This window comes from Podarcis gaigeae (genome assembly GCF_964106915.1).
Source record: "Podarcis gaigeae genome assembly, chromosome: 16".
NCBI classification, from domain to species: Eukaryota; Metazoa; Chordata; class Lepidosauria; order Squamata; family Lacertidae; genus Podarcis; species Podarcis gaigeae.
In genome coordinates this window covers 12,116,095-12,128,379 of record NC_139693.1, presented here as the reverse complement: position 1 = coordinate 12,128,379, position 12,285 = coordinate 12,116,095, and the positions used below count along the sequence as shown (strand labels likewise).

The 12,285-nt window shown below is 48.7% G+C and overlaps 1 protein-coding gene across 2 annotated transcripts in view; it reads left to right on the top strand.

Moving 5' to 3' along the window:
* The first annotated feature begins 293 nt into the window (after positions 1-293).
* The window catches only part of LOC310833283 (uncharacterized protein), a 28,648-nt gene continuing 16,656 nt past the window's right edge, over positions 294-12,285 (top strand). The window contains exons 1-8 of one of the 2 annotated variants that reach the window (XM_083715891.1): positions 294-600; positions 1,384-1,447; positions 2,215-2,723; positions 5,777-5,816; positions 5,931-5,992; positions 7,797-7,845; positions 8,628-8,677; positions 9,582-9,621. In XM_083715891.1, coding sequence (XP_083572017.1) covers positions 1,394-1,447; positions 2,215-2,723; positions 5,777-5,816; positions 5,931-5,992; positions 7,797-7,845; positions 8,628-8,677; positions 9,582-9,621 — 804 coding nt within the window. In that variant the 5' untranslated portion in view covers positions 294-600; positions 1,384-1,393. Of the gene's footprint in view, positions 610-1,383; positions 1,448-2,214; positions 2,724-5,776; positions 5,817-5,930; positions 5,993-7,796; positions 7,846-8,627; positions 8,678-9,581; positions 9,622-12,285 lie in introns of both variants that reach the window. The other variant, XM_083715892.1, reaches the window with a different exon arrangement.

Here is a 12,285-nt window from a genome sequence, read left to right as displayed (position 1 = left end):
AGTGCTGAAAATGTATAGTGTGAATGTGACCTTTGTGTCAACAGGGAATTGAGCAGGAAGAGAAGGGTCTTCTTATGTGCTATAGATTTTTTAGGGCTGATTTCTTGAAACCTTTGCAGGCGCTATAGGAAGTCCTGGTGGGCACCAAAGCCTGCTCCAAGTCCTGAAATGTCTCTGCGTCTCTGGGTACGCGCTATTCCATTAAAGAACATTCAAAGCACATTCCCTCCCTCATGAAGGAATCCTTGGCACTGTGGTTTGTTAAAAGGTTGCCATGAATTGTGTGGAGTAAAGGACAGAATTATTTGGGAGAAATTATGTGCTTCACATGTGCTTTAAAGGCACAGGTTGCATGCACAACCTGTGTTTGGGTGCTATGAGGGGAACAAGAGCCCTGTATAATTTAAAATAGAAACCAGCAACTGCAAAGGAGGGAAGGAAGACGACTGGAACCCGGGAAGGATCTGTTGTTCTCTGTTGCCATGGCGCTGAATGGCTCTCTTGTGTGGCGTTCGCCATATTGTAAAGGACCTGTTCTTTTTCTTGTTGGAGAAGAAGAGGTAGTCTTTTCAAGTCCTGTTCTACCCCACAGGGGTGGAGGTGACAGAGGTGAAGAGGCTTTCCCAGCAATAAGAATATTTAAGCTTAAAAGGGCCCAAAGAGTCTAAAGAGCTTAAAAAAAAACAACCCAAACACCTTTTGTACTTAGGCTGAGGGAAACTGAGCTACGAAACTCCTTGCCGCAAGGAAAATGCCATGGCAAAGAATTTAATAATTTCCAATGATCAGTTTAGTGTCAGTAAAAAAAAAGTGCGGGAAATGCCTGCAGATTCTGCCAAACTCTGCCTCCATCTATCGCCATTTTGTGACTGGCTTTAGCCCACAACGTCATTTTGTGATTGGTCCTGGGCCTCATAAATGTGAGAAATGTGAGAACCCCTCTCCGTTGGGTTTATGAAGACTTTGCCCACTCCTCCCTTTTTGGTGGATTTACTCAGGAGGAATTGCCCATAAGCAACCCAATCCTGTCCATGTTGCATGTGGGGTCTCTCAGGAGGAATAGCCAATTGGTTATTATGCCACACTCCCAAAGGCAGCCATTTTGTGTTATGCCACATAGAGAGAGCAGCCATTTTGGGACTGGTACCCACGGCACTTTCTCAAAATGTCCACTGGCCCAAAAAGGTTGCTCACCCCTGATCTGCCTGAACTACCAGGGTTTGGGGGAGATGGCTGGGCAAAGCATGTCAGATTGAGGGGACCACAGAAGTAAAGTGTTTGGTAGAAAAGGGATGAAGGCGTATTGCAGAACCCACTGGAAATGGGCATGGGTCATAACGGAAGGTCCTCATCTCTCTCTTTTTCTCTCCCCACACCCCCAAGAGGCTTCCTAATGGATAGAAGCAGCAGGAAAGTGAAGAAGCCTACTACAGGCACAACAGAGCAGGTAATTGGAACAGGTGGGGTTAGGCATTGATTCCTTTTTTCGCCTTCCCCTTAAAAAGAACTTGATTTGAGCATTGTATTCAGATTATTCCTAAACTTCTTGAAGAAAAATCTTCTATTGAAAATAGGCCATATTTCAAAAAGTAAAATTCTCGGCACCCCCAAAGTTCTGAAATTATTGAGCTTTTTTTTATTTTTTAACCAAAGTTGTTTAGGTGTTGGTTTTTTTTTGTAAACCACCAAAAATAAAGAGAGAGGACACATTTTTCAACTTAAACTTCAACTCTTTCTTTCTTTCTTTCTTTCTTTCTTTCTTTCTTTCTTTCTTTCTCCCCCCCCCCAGGGGGAAGGGGGCAGTGGCATAGCCTCCCCCCAAAAAACAAAAAAATCAGCAACACCCCCCAGCATCTCCAAGAGCCAATTCATCTTCTTCTTCTTCTTCTTCTTCTTCTTCTTCTTCTTCTTCTTCTTCTTCTTCTTCTTCTTCCAGGGTAAGAAAGGGAGATTCCTTGTTGAGGTCCCCCCTGCTTTGGAAGGGTGGGACTGAGGAGGTAAGTTCCTATGGACCTGCAAAAACAAAACAAAAAAAGATTCAAAAATTGGAGAAGTGCAAATTCTGAAGGATGGCCGTGTTTCAGTTCGTGTATTGTTTCAAAAAGTGCAGATTAGGAAGGTTTGCCTTGGAATCTGTTTCAAAAAGTGCGGATTAGGAAGGTTTGCCTTGGAATCTGAACTGAAATGAATTTCACCCCCTAACTGACATTACAGGCTGGTACAGAGCCTGTACCAGAAGAGCAGAAGGCACTCAGGATAAAGGGCGAATTGGCAAAGCTCTTAGCTGAGAAGCAGGAGGAGGCGGAAAGTCCAGCATTTCAAGGTGAAGTGCAGAAAGGCAAGGCGACAGAGAAGTCCAAGGAAAGGAAGGGAGGCCTAGCATTGCAGAATGAAGTAGAGAAAGCCCAGACAAAGTCCATGGCGGACACAGAGCGTGAATCACCTCAGCGTCAAGTAGGAAAAGCCTCGGCAAAGAGAAGGTCCAAGGCGGAAAGTGAGCCTTCCTCATCGTGGGTTGAAGCAGGGAAAGGCAGGGTGAGGGAGATGTCCAAGCAGGGAACGGAAGAAGAGAACACCCAGGGGGAAACTGAGGACACTGAGACCCAGGAAAGCAGGGACAGTGAATCACCGCAGGCTGAAGCAGAGGAATCCTCAGAGAAGGTCACTTGGAAACAAGGCTCTTTATCAAGCAAAGAGGGGGAGATGAAGGAGGAGGAGGAGGGGTAAGAGAACCCTCCCCCAAAAGACCAGCTTGTCTCAACCTGTCCCACATGTAGAGATTAGCATCACCGCATAGTGCATGCACACACACACACCCCCTGCCTGCAGTGCTGGGAGTCTCAGATATTTTCTGCCTCCTACACTGAAAAATCAAAATGATGCTTGACTTGGAATAAATTTCAAAATAATAATGGCCTCCTCCCAAATGAGAATGGAGGCAAAGCAACAACGGGCTTAGCACTAGCAAACAGGCAAGTTCCCAGAGTAAAGATTGCGACGATTTCACACCCCCACCCCACCCCCAGTGCTACAGTTGCCACACTTCCCGGGGCTCACTCATGGTTTGGTTCAGCATTGCATCTGAGGCCGGCTGGGGTCATCATTTTTCTCCCCCAAACTAACAAACCACAAGTGATATGCCGTGGAACAAACCTTGGTCCCAGCTTGTGATTTGTCTGGCACAAGACAAACCACAGGCTTGGATACAACACTTAGCCAAACCATGACTTAGGGCTCGTCCACACTTCTGCTTATCCCTTGCCTAGAAAACCCAAGTGGACTCTCTAGGCACAGGTCCAAGTGGCTTTGCCTTTGCTGTTCCACTTTCCCTTGTTTAGTGCTAGACTGAAACAAACAGGAAACCCCATTGTGGTTTGTTCCGATTCAGAGCTAGAGATCAGGTTTCCCTGGGGGGAAGTCGGAGGGCAAATGGAGGTGTATGTAAGCCTTAGTAGCCTGTGCAGCAGACAGCAGGACCAGGAGAGGAATGTACCAACTAACTAAAGTCTATTGACTTGAAGGTGTCTACTTGGTGGGAGACAACTCTGTACTTTCTGATTTTATCTATCGATTTATGGTTTGTATGCGGAGAGTGCCTTTCCTTCAAGTAACTCCAAGCTCCAAGCAATTGTGGGTGGGTGGAGAAAGCAAGTCAATAATCTGGGGGCATTTTTCCTTGTGCCCACATGCTGCCCTGCATTGTCACCAGCAAACACTGGATGTACCCCAATTTCCTGGAAAGGTATGTGCCATTGCATATGACTGGTGCTAAGTGTTTTGCAATACACACTTCATCCCCCACTCCCTTCCTGACTCTAACAGTGCCTTATACAGAGTCAAACCATTGGTCTGTCTAGTCTATACTGACTATCAAACGTCTTAGGCTTTCCCAGTGTGGTAAGAATTCACTTTGTTCATTACCTTGTTCATTCACCACCTTGTTCATTACCCAGGTGAGGTAAGATAAAGGGACCCCTGACCATTAGATCCAGTCATGGCCGACTCTGGGGTTGCGGCGCTCATCTCGCTTTATTGGCCGAGGGAACCGGCGTACAGCTTCCGGGTCATGTGGCCAGCATGACGAAGCCGCTTCTGGTGAACCAGAGCAGCGCACGGAAACGCCGTTTACCTTCCCACCGGAGCGGTACCTATTTATCTACTTGCACTTTGACGTGCTTTCGAACTGCTAGGTTGGCAGGAGCAGGGACTGAGCAACGGGAGCTCACCCCGTCGCTGGGATTCGAACCGCCAACCTTCTGATCGGCAAGCCCTAGGCTCTGTGGTTTAACCCACAGCGCCACCCGCTTCCCTTCCTAGGTGAGGTACCACCTTTTAAATAAACCATGGAACCAAGGAAACTAATTCAAGTCCATCATCCAGGAGAGACCCAGTGTTTATTTCTATTGCAATAGGACAGAGCCAGTTAAAAAGGTCTGTCCCAAGGCACATCAGAACAAAACCTTATATAGTAGTTCAAACACAGCAAGCAAAGAATCATAAAACATCTAGGCATTCTCAATCCTATGTCAGGAAGGGTTACAGGTCATGAGAAGCAAAACACATATGGCTCCATTCTATCAGCTTCACCCCCTAATTACCTTGTGGTGACCAGAAATGCCTAGGTCATTTGACCATTTTAGGTTTTGGATGCCACACGTTACCCTGCCAACCTAGCTCATGATCCGTCTTTATTGACGTTCCTCCTTCTATCTTTCAGGAAACTTCAAGGATTTTTGATTAACACATGGTAGACTTAGAATAACATCCTGGGGGACCTTGTGTTTGTGCCACTCTCAGGGCTCACAGGGCCAGATAAGATTTCTTGCTTATGACCTAAAGAGCATAGGGTTGTGAAATGCAGGCCCACAAAACCCTTGCACAGAAAGCAAACCTTTTCTTTTATGCATTCTAACTAAAAGCAAAACACTGCAACATTATTAAAATAAAAAATAGACACCTTGAGTTTCTAATTCTTATGTTATCAGTACAGTGGTACCTTGGTTGTCAAGCTTAATCTGTTCCAGGAGTTCGTTCGACTCCTGGAACCATTCAAAAACCAATGAGCTTCCTGCACTTAATCAGAAGCCCAGTCAAACATTTGGCTTCCAAAAAACGTTCACAAACCGGGACACTCCTGGGTTTGCAGTGTTCAGGAGCCGATAAGTTTGGGAGCCAAGCCATTCGACAACTACTGTATTACCTGGAGGTGGCCAGACCGTATGGCTGGGGAACCCCTGCCAGATGGGTGGGCTGTTGTTGTTGTTGTTGTTGTTGTTGTTGTTGTTGAACCTGGGATCCTTTGCATGCAAAACAGGCGCTCTTGCTGCTGATCTGCGGCACTGCCCTTAAAATGCACTTCTTAAGTTCTAGGAAGCTACCTGTTACTGTGTCAGACCACTGGGTTCATCTAGCTCAGTATTGTCTTGAGCAGGCATGGCCAAACTTGGCCCTCCAGCTGTTTTGGAACTACAATTCCCATCATCCCTGACCACTGGTCCTGTTAGCTAGGGATGATGGGAGTTGTAGTCCCAAAACAGCTGGAGGGCCAAGTTTGGCCATGCCTGGTCTAGAGTGACTGACGGTGGCTCTCCAGAGTTTCAGGCAGCAAGCCTTTCCCAACCCTACCTGGAGATTCATTAGGGATTGAAACTGGGACCTTTTGCATGTAAAGTGGGTGACTTTCCACTAGCCTCCTTCCACACACAACCTGAGTACTTTCTATTACCTGAACTCTGCTTCTTTTCTCTCCCCTCCCCTTTTTTTGCTGCTCCTTCAGACCATCTAGTGCTGGAAGCTTGTGGGTTAAACACAAAGAGGTAAGAAAGCTGGGCAAGAAGTGGAGTTCCCCATCACCTCTGGTTCTCATAAGAGGCTGGGTTGAGAGTGCACATTGGGTGTGCTTTTAAAACTTTTTAAACTTCAATTTACAGAAAATAAGAGAGATCGGAGAGAAACCGCTGGAGGAAATTGGACCACCTGGTTACTTTGCTAAGTAAGACCCCCCCACATACACACAGCAAGCCCTGTGCAATAACTAACTCACCTGATTGACGTAGGACAGAGAATGCTTCAAGAGCTTTTCTAGTTTCCAGGTGGGGTGCATTCACATCCCAGCAAATCCAGGTTGTGCAATTGGAAGCTCTTGTGTGACAAATCTTGTTCTCCCAAAGACGGGACTTTTTGAAATAAGAGAAGTGCACTGGCATGTGTGGAATAACAGTTGCTTTGAAGCAATGTTGTCTAACCTTTGCACAAACAAATGGGAAAGAATGCTCATTAAATAGACAGCATTGTCTAATCTTCATGCAAACAGTCTAGGATAAATGCCCAATAACCAGACTGTCTGGAAGCTCCCAGAGCGTAGGAACATAGATATGTAGGAAACTGTATTCTACTGAGTCAGATAATTGGTCCATCTAGGCAGTGGCGTAGTGTGGGTTGCCAGCACCTGGAGCGAGGCAAGTACTGCACACCCTAAAAAGCAACAGTCGCAGTGGCTTCAGACACTCAACAGCCCCAGAGGCAGCTCCTGGGTTTGCCACATACCTTCATCCAGGGGCCATCCAAGGCCAAGCTTCTGAAAGGAGGGCCTGAGCCTCACCCTTCGCTTTGCCCAGGAAACCCAAGAGATCTCCGGACAAGGGGAAGGGCTACTACTCCCTCTGATTTGGAATTAAAAACTCCCAGCAGTGTTTGCGGGAAGGTGGCCATTGGGTGCTCAGTCATGGATCCTGCCCATTGGAGACTGGTACGGTGGAATGCAGGGAGCCCAACAGGTGGCAGCACCAGGGCCAATGGCAGGTGGAGCCAACTAATTCTAGTTTTGTCTCCATCCTCATCCTCCCTGCTAAATTTCACAAGGGCAACTGAAACTAAGGAATAGGAGGCTGGCTTGCATTGCCACCTAGAGTGGTTGTAAGTAAGGAGGCAGGTCGGTGGGGCCTGGCTGTGGGTAGACTGAGGTTGGTGGGGCAATGCCCCATTTGCCCTAATGGGCTGGCCTCCACTACCCCTGCTTCTGACCATGGAGACACAAACATGCCCAAATTAAAATTCCATGTGGTCATCACTCAACAAGCAGTTCCCTTCCTGCATCCATCAGGCAAGGTCAGAGCAAACTAATTCTGGCCCACAGTCTCGCCCTCCCTCCAGTTAGCATCCATGTTTCCTGAAACAGCCTTAAAAGGCAAACCATTAGCAGAGCCAGGGGAAGCAGATCAGTTTCCACAGCTACAGGCTTTTAGCCAGTCAGCGCTAATACAATTTTGGGGATAACTCCCCTGCCACCAGGGATTATCATATCAGGAACCTACCACTCATGGAGTTCATCAATGCTTTTTACACAAACACACACACACACACACACACAATTCCAAGGTAGTTGAAGCAATCTCAAGATGGGTGGGGCTGAATGACAAAAGGCTAAAACAGGACAATCCAAAAAAGTTGAATGTTGGAAGATTCAGGACAGACAAAATAGAGCAGTTCCCACAGTGCGTAGTTATATAGAATTCTCTCCCCCAATAGGCAGCAGTGGCCACCAATTTGGATGGCTTTAAAAGGGGATTAGGCAAATTCATGGAGAGTAAGGCTATCAAGGGCTACCAGCCACAATGGCTATGTTCTGCCTCCAGAGCCAGGCAGCCTGAGGTGGCTACCTCAGGCAGCAGAAGCCCCCAGGCGGCAGCCCCACCAGGCACCCTGCCCCTAACAGTGATGGCCCAACCTGACTAGTCCCCACTTTTCCCCAAGCAACAAGATGTGACTTTAACCTGCGCCATCTCTTTTTCTTCAAGGTTAACTCAGAGAATCATGCGGGATCTTCCTACTTTCCAGAAGAAATTGGTAGGTCTGTGCATTCAAATCTTGATTTGTTCCATCACTGTTGAATGTCAAGCTAAAGCACCTTACATAATCCTCCATCCCTTTGCATTTAACCTCTTGGTCTGCATTCAAACATTTTATTCTGGGACGTTTGACTGTGCATCAGTGAACTGTGCTTCTGGGTGGTAGTGACCCCACCATTTCCCCTTCATATGTTTTGTCCCCTGCCCCCCAAGCAATCCTTGAGCAGCAAATGAGAAATAAACCAAGGTAGTGGGGAGAGACATGTTGAGGCAAACCATAGTTTATTGTCACGTGCAAACAAGGCCCAATGTGCTCTGATTTTCTGGGGTGTGGGGAGCAAAGGTCATAGTGGAGCTCAATACTGGACTTATAAGGGACAAGCTGTAGTGGGATGGTCCGGTTTGAGAAGAGGGCCACTCATAAGGCTCTGTGCTGCATTCACTGGGGTTGAGGGAGCAGACAGGGTGTAGTGAGGGGTTGGGCTGTCAGAGAACTCAAATGAAAAGAGAAACAGGGGCGGGGGGGATTGCCAATGTTTGCTTACTTGTTTCATATCCAGGATGGAAATCAAAACAGATAATACAATTGGTATTCACTGTCATAGTTTTCAGTTCACCACAACCAATATGTGTTGGGAATGGTGTGGAATAATGCAATTCATTACTTTAAATTTTGCCATAGCAGGCAGCGAGCCAAATTGTGTGGGTTTTGTCAGTGAGGGGAGGGGTGGAGCTAACTGTTGCGAGAGTGTCCCTTCTAATCTATAAACGTTATTGCAGAAAGCTTCAGAAGTGCCAGAAAAGTATAAGAGAAAGAATATGCATCCAAGGTATGAAACAGGGATAATCATGGGCTGGTACAACCACTTTCAAATCTGTTGGGGCGGGAGGGGTGCCAAAAGCATTAGGGGAGAACAAAGCCTCCCTGTGGTATCTCCCAATCAGCATGAAAGGGGAGCTTCCTTAATCACTGGGAAGCAGTCTTATCACTTTTTGTGCTGATTGGAGCCAATCAGAGTGAAAGGAGAGTCAGCAACTGAGAATTGGCTCCACTGGAGAAGGTGCTGTGGGAAGGACACTGGGGAAGAATCGTTCTATATAGGCTCCAAATCTAAGCATTTAGGAAGACTGACATCCCAAGGTGCTTTGGTTCCCCGAGAATGGTGTGCAAGTTCTGTTACATACCATGGAACTTCAAGAGAAACACAACTTAAGTCAACTTAATTCACTCCAAAAGAAGATACTGGAGCACAACCATTGCCTGTATGTGTGCCCAGAAAATAGTAGAACTAGCTTAAAGACAACACATGAATCATTGCACTATATCCCTATTTGTTCTCTCTGGGGCACGAGCCTTGGCAGTGTGTATGGAGGTCCTGGACTACCCAGACAACAAGACCTCTCTCTTGGCCATACTGATATTTTCCAAAGCAAAGCAAATCAATACATTTGGCACCAGCTTGGCTGCAGGAGTTGCTGGAAGGAGGCATCCAAACCCCTATGGAACTCTACTCTCCATCTAGGAGAAGGACCCCTATGTATTATTATTGTATGATTATAAGATTGCTGTATAATCTTAGAAGGGCGTATCATTTTAGAAGGGGACGTGACTGTGACTATCATGTAGGGGCCCTGAACTTTTGAAATTGCTACAACTCTACTGGCCACAATAGAGATGGAAACTCTTGGGCAACAGGACAGATTTTTGACCTGGACTTACTTTCTTTCTTAAAGGTTAGCTAAACTGCTGAGCTCTGAGCCGCCCAGCACCCAGGTAGGCATCTCAATTTATCTTTGTTCTTCACTCTCATCCATGAACCATGGATCCCTTGACATGTTGTAGAGCAAATGAGGCCCTGCCCCACCAACTTCTCAGCCAGTCCCCACCTGCCTCCCTTCCTTCCTCCTTAGAACCTGACCATGGGAGGTGGCTCCATCAGTCAGCTTCTTCCTTCCTAGTCTCAGCGTTGCCCCTTGTATAACCCATCAGGGAGGAGGAAGATGGGGTCAAAGCTAGAATTAGTTAGCTCAGTCAGTGCTTGCCATTGGCTCTGGTGTTGCGTGGCTATTCCCTCCCCTCCCACAAGTGTGATAAATAAAGACACCGGACACAAGAGTTTAGAGTTAATGGGCGAAAATGGCCACAACTTTATTGATTACAGGTATGAGAGGTATTGGCTTAGGCATTGGCCCCTAACCGACTATCCGGTCTAACCGGGAAGGGTTAAACACCAACAGGGGGAGCTACCCGAGATGCGTATCCCTAGGCGCTCCCCGAGGGGTTACCGCTCGGGGGCGCGCTTTAGGCCCTAGCCTCCGTAGGTTTCGGACGAGGCGACGCCCCTCGGAGTCCTTTAACGAACTACCCTTCAAGCATTGGGGGAGGTGATGGCGCTCCTCCCCCCCGTCCTCATTTGCATAACAATACCCCGGCCAATGCCTACCGCCAAAACCAAGGGAGTTGTGACGATTTGCTACGAGGTAGGCGAAAAAACCAAGTGGCTTCCACATGCCAATTAGCCAAATGGAAAAACTCCTACCAGGCCCCTTGCGGCGACCAGCCGAAGCCCATAGCAAGTCGATGGCGAAGCCTAAAGGGCGGGTGGGCGGGAAACCAGGATCGCTGCAAGGGGAGAAAAGGGGCGAGCCGAGGGCTGCCCCGACCTTAAGTGGCCTATTGAAGGCCCGCCCCCGCCGCCAGCCGATTGGCTGGTGCCGCGGGGGGATGCAAATTGAGGGAATCCCCGCTTCCCACGAGGCTGGGGCTAGCCTCGCGGGAGTGTGGGGCGGGATCGGGAGCCCGCAACCCCCCCTCCTCATGAAATCGGTAGTGGCATTGCGTGGCTATTCCCTCCCCTCCCACAAGTGTGATAAATAAAGACACCGGACACAAGAGTTTAGAGTTAATGGGCGAAAATGGCCACAACTTTATTGATTACAGGTATGAGAGGTATTGGCTTAGGCATTGGCCCCTAACCGACTATCCGGTCTAACCGGGAAGGGTTAAACACCAACAGGGGGAGCTACCCGAGATGCGTATCCCTAGGCGCTCCCCGAGGGGTTACCGCTCGGGGGCGCGCTTTAGGCCCTAGCCTCCGTAGGTTTCGGACGAGGCGACGCCCCTCGGAGTCCTTTAACGAACTACCCTTCAAGCATTGGGGGAGGTGATGGCGCTCCTCCCCCCCGTCCTCATTTGCATAACAATACCCCGGCCAATGCCTACCGCCACCTGAGCCGGATTATCTGGCTCACCGCCAATACCCTCGAACCTGTAACCAATCCCTAAGTCCCTGAAAGATATCTGCCAACCAAATGTCATTGCCAGCATCGGATAGATGCACGCCATCCCAGCGATAGAGCGTGTCCCTGTTGTATTGTATTTCAGGGTGCCTGATGACACGACCGCCCCAGGCGGCAACTCTACGTGCGACAGTACGCTCAACAATCCTCCTGGCCCTGTCAATGGCCGCGGGTTTTGCCGCACCCCTCCAAAATCGCCTTTCCAACAACGATGACCAAATTATTGTCATATTAACGTGGGATGCCTTCAAGAACTCCAAGTCCTTAATAATGTTCCACATCAGGTTCACCCCTTTTCTGCAAACCAGGTCGTTCTCGCCCAGTTGAATGACCAAGGCGTCAGGTGAACCCTCGACCGCTATTCTCCCGGCTATAGCCGGGAGAAATTCCTCCCAGAGCATGCCCCGCCTGGAGATCCATACTACTTTGACGTTGCTAGGCAGCAGTAGGTCAGCGACCCGACCCCTACGGTCCGCGCGTTGCTTCGCCCAATGCACAATGCTGTGGCCGATAATCCACAGTCGCACCACACTTGCTCCTGGAATGAAAGAACAGAAAATACCGGTCAAGGTGAAGACAGGGGGTGGGGGGTGCTGCTAGGGGGGAAAGCCATAGGGGAATTAACGAGGCTTCCGGATGTAACCCTTATACGCGTTGGATTTCCAACGCCCCATGTCCATAATCCTCTCCGCCGGTAAACCCATATGGGCGGCGGTGGTGGCTGCGCCAATGCGGAAAGAGTGAGCGGCATACTCCTCCTGTGGGAGACCAATGGCTGCAATCGCTTTGCGCATAACCCTTGTGAACTGCTGTTTGGAAAGGGGGGAACCGTCGGCGTGTAGAAAAAAGGGGCCGCTTGCCTTTGGCCTTAAATACAGGTATTTCCTGGCATCCTTAACAGGGCAAGGACCAGCCTTCAGGGTTGCTTGGAGGCGAACCAGCGCCCCCTTACCGAGCTGATCCGTCTTGGAACTACGGATCTTTAGCACCACATGCGAGCTAGCCACCGTCACATCCTCAAACAACAGACCCCTCTGTGACAGGCGGTCCGTGCAGACCACCTCACCAATGCGCAAGGCCCCAAAGAATGCGAAGGAGAATGCGGCGGAGAATAATCTCGCTTCATACTTAGACCAAC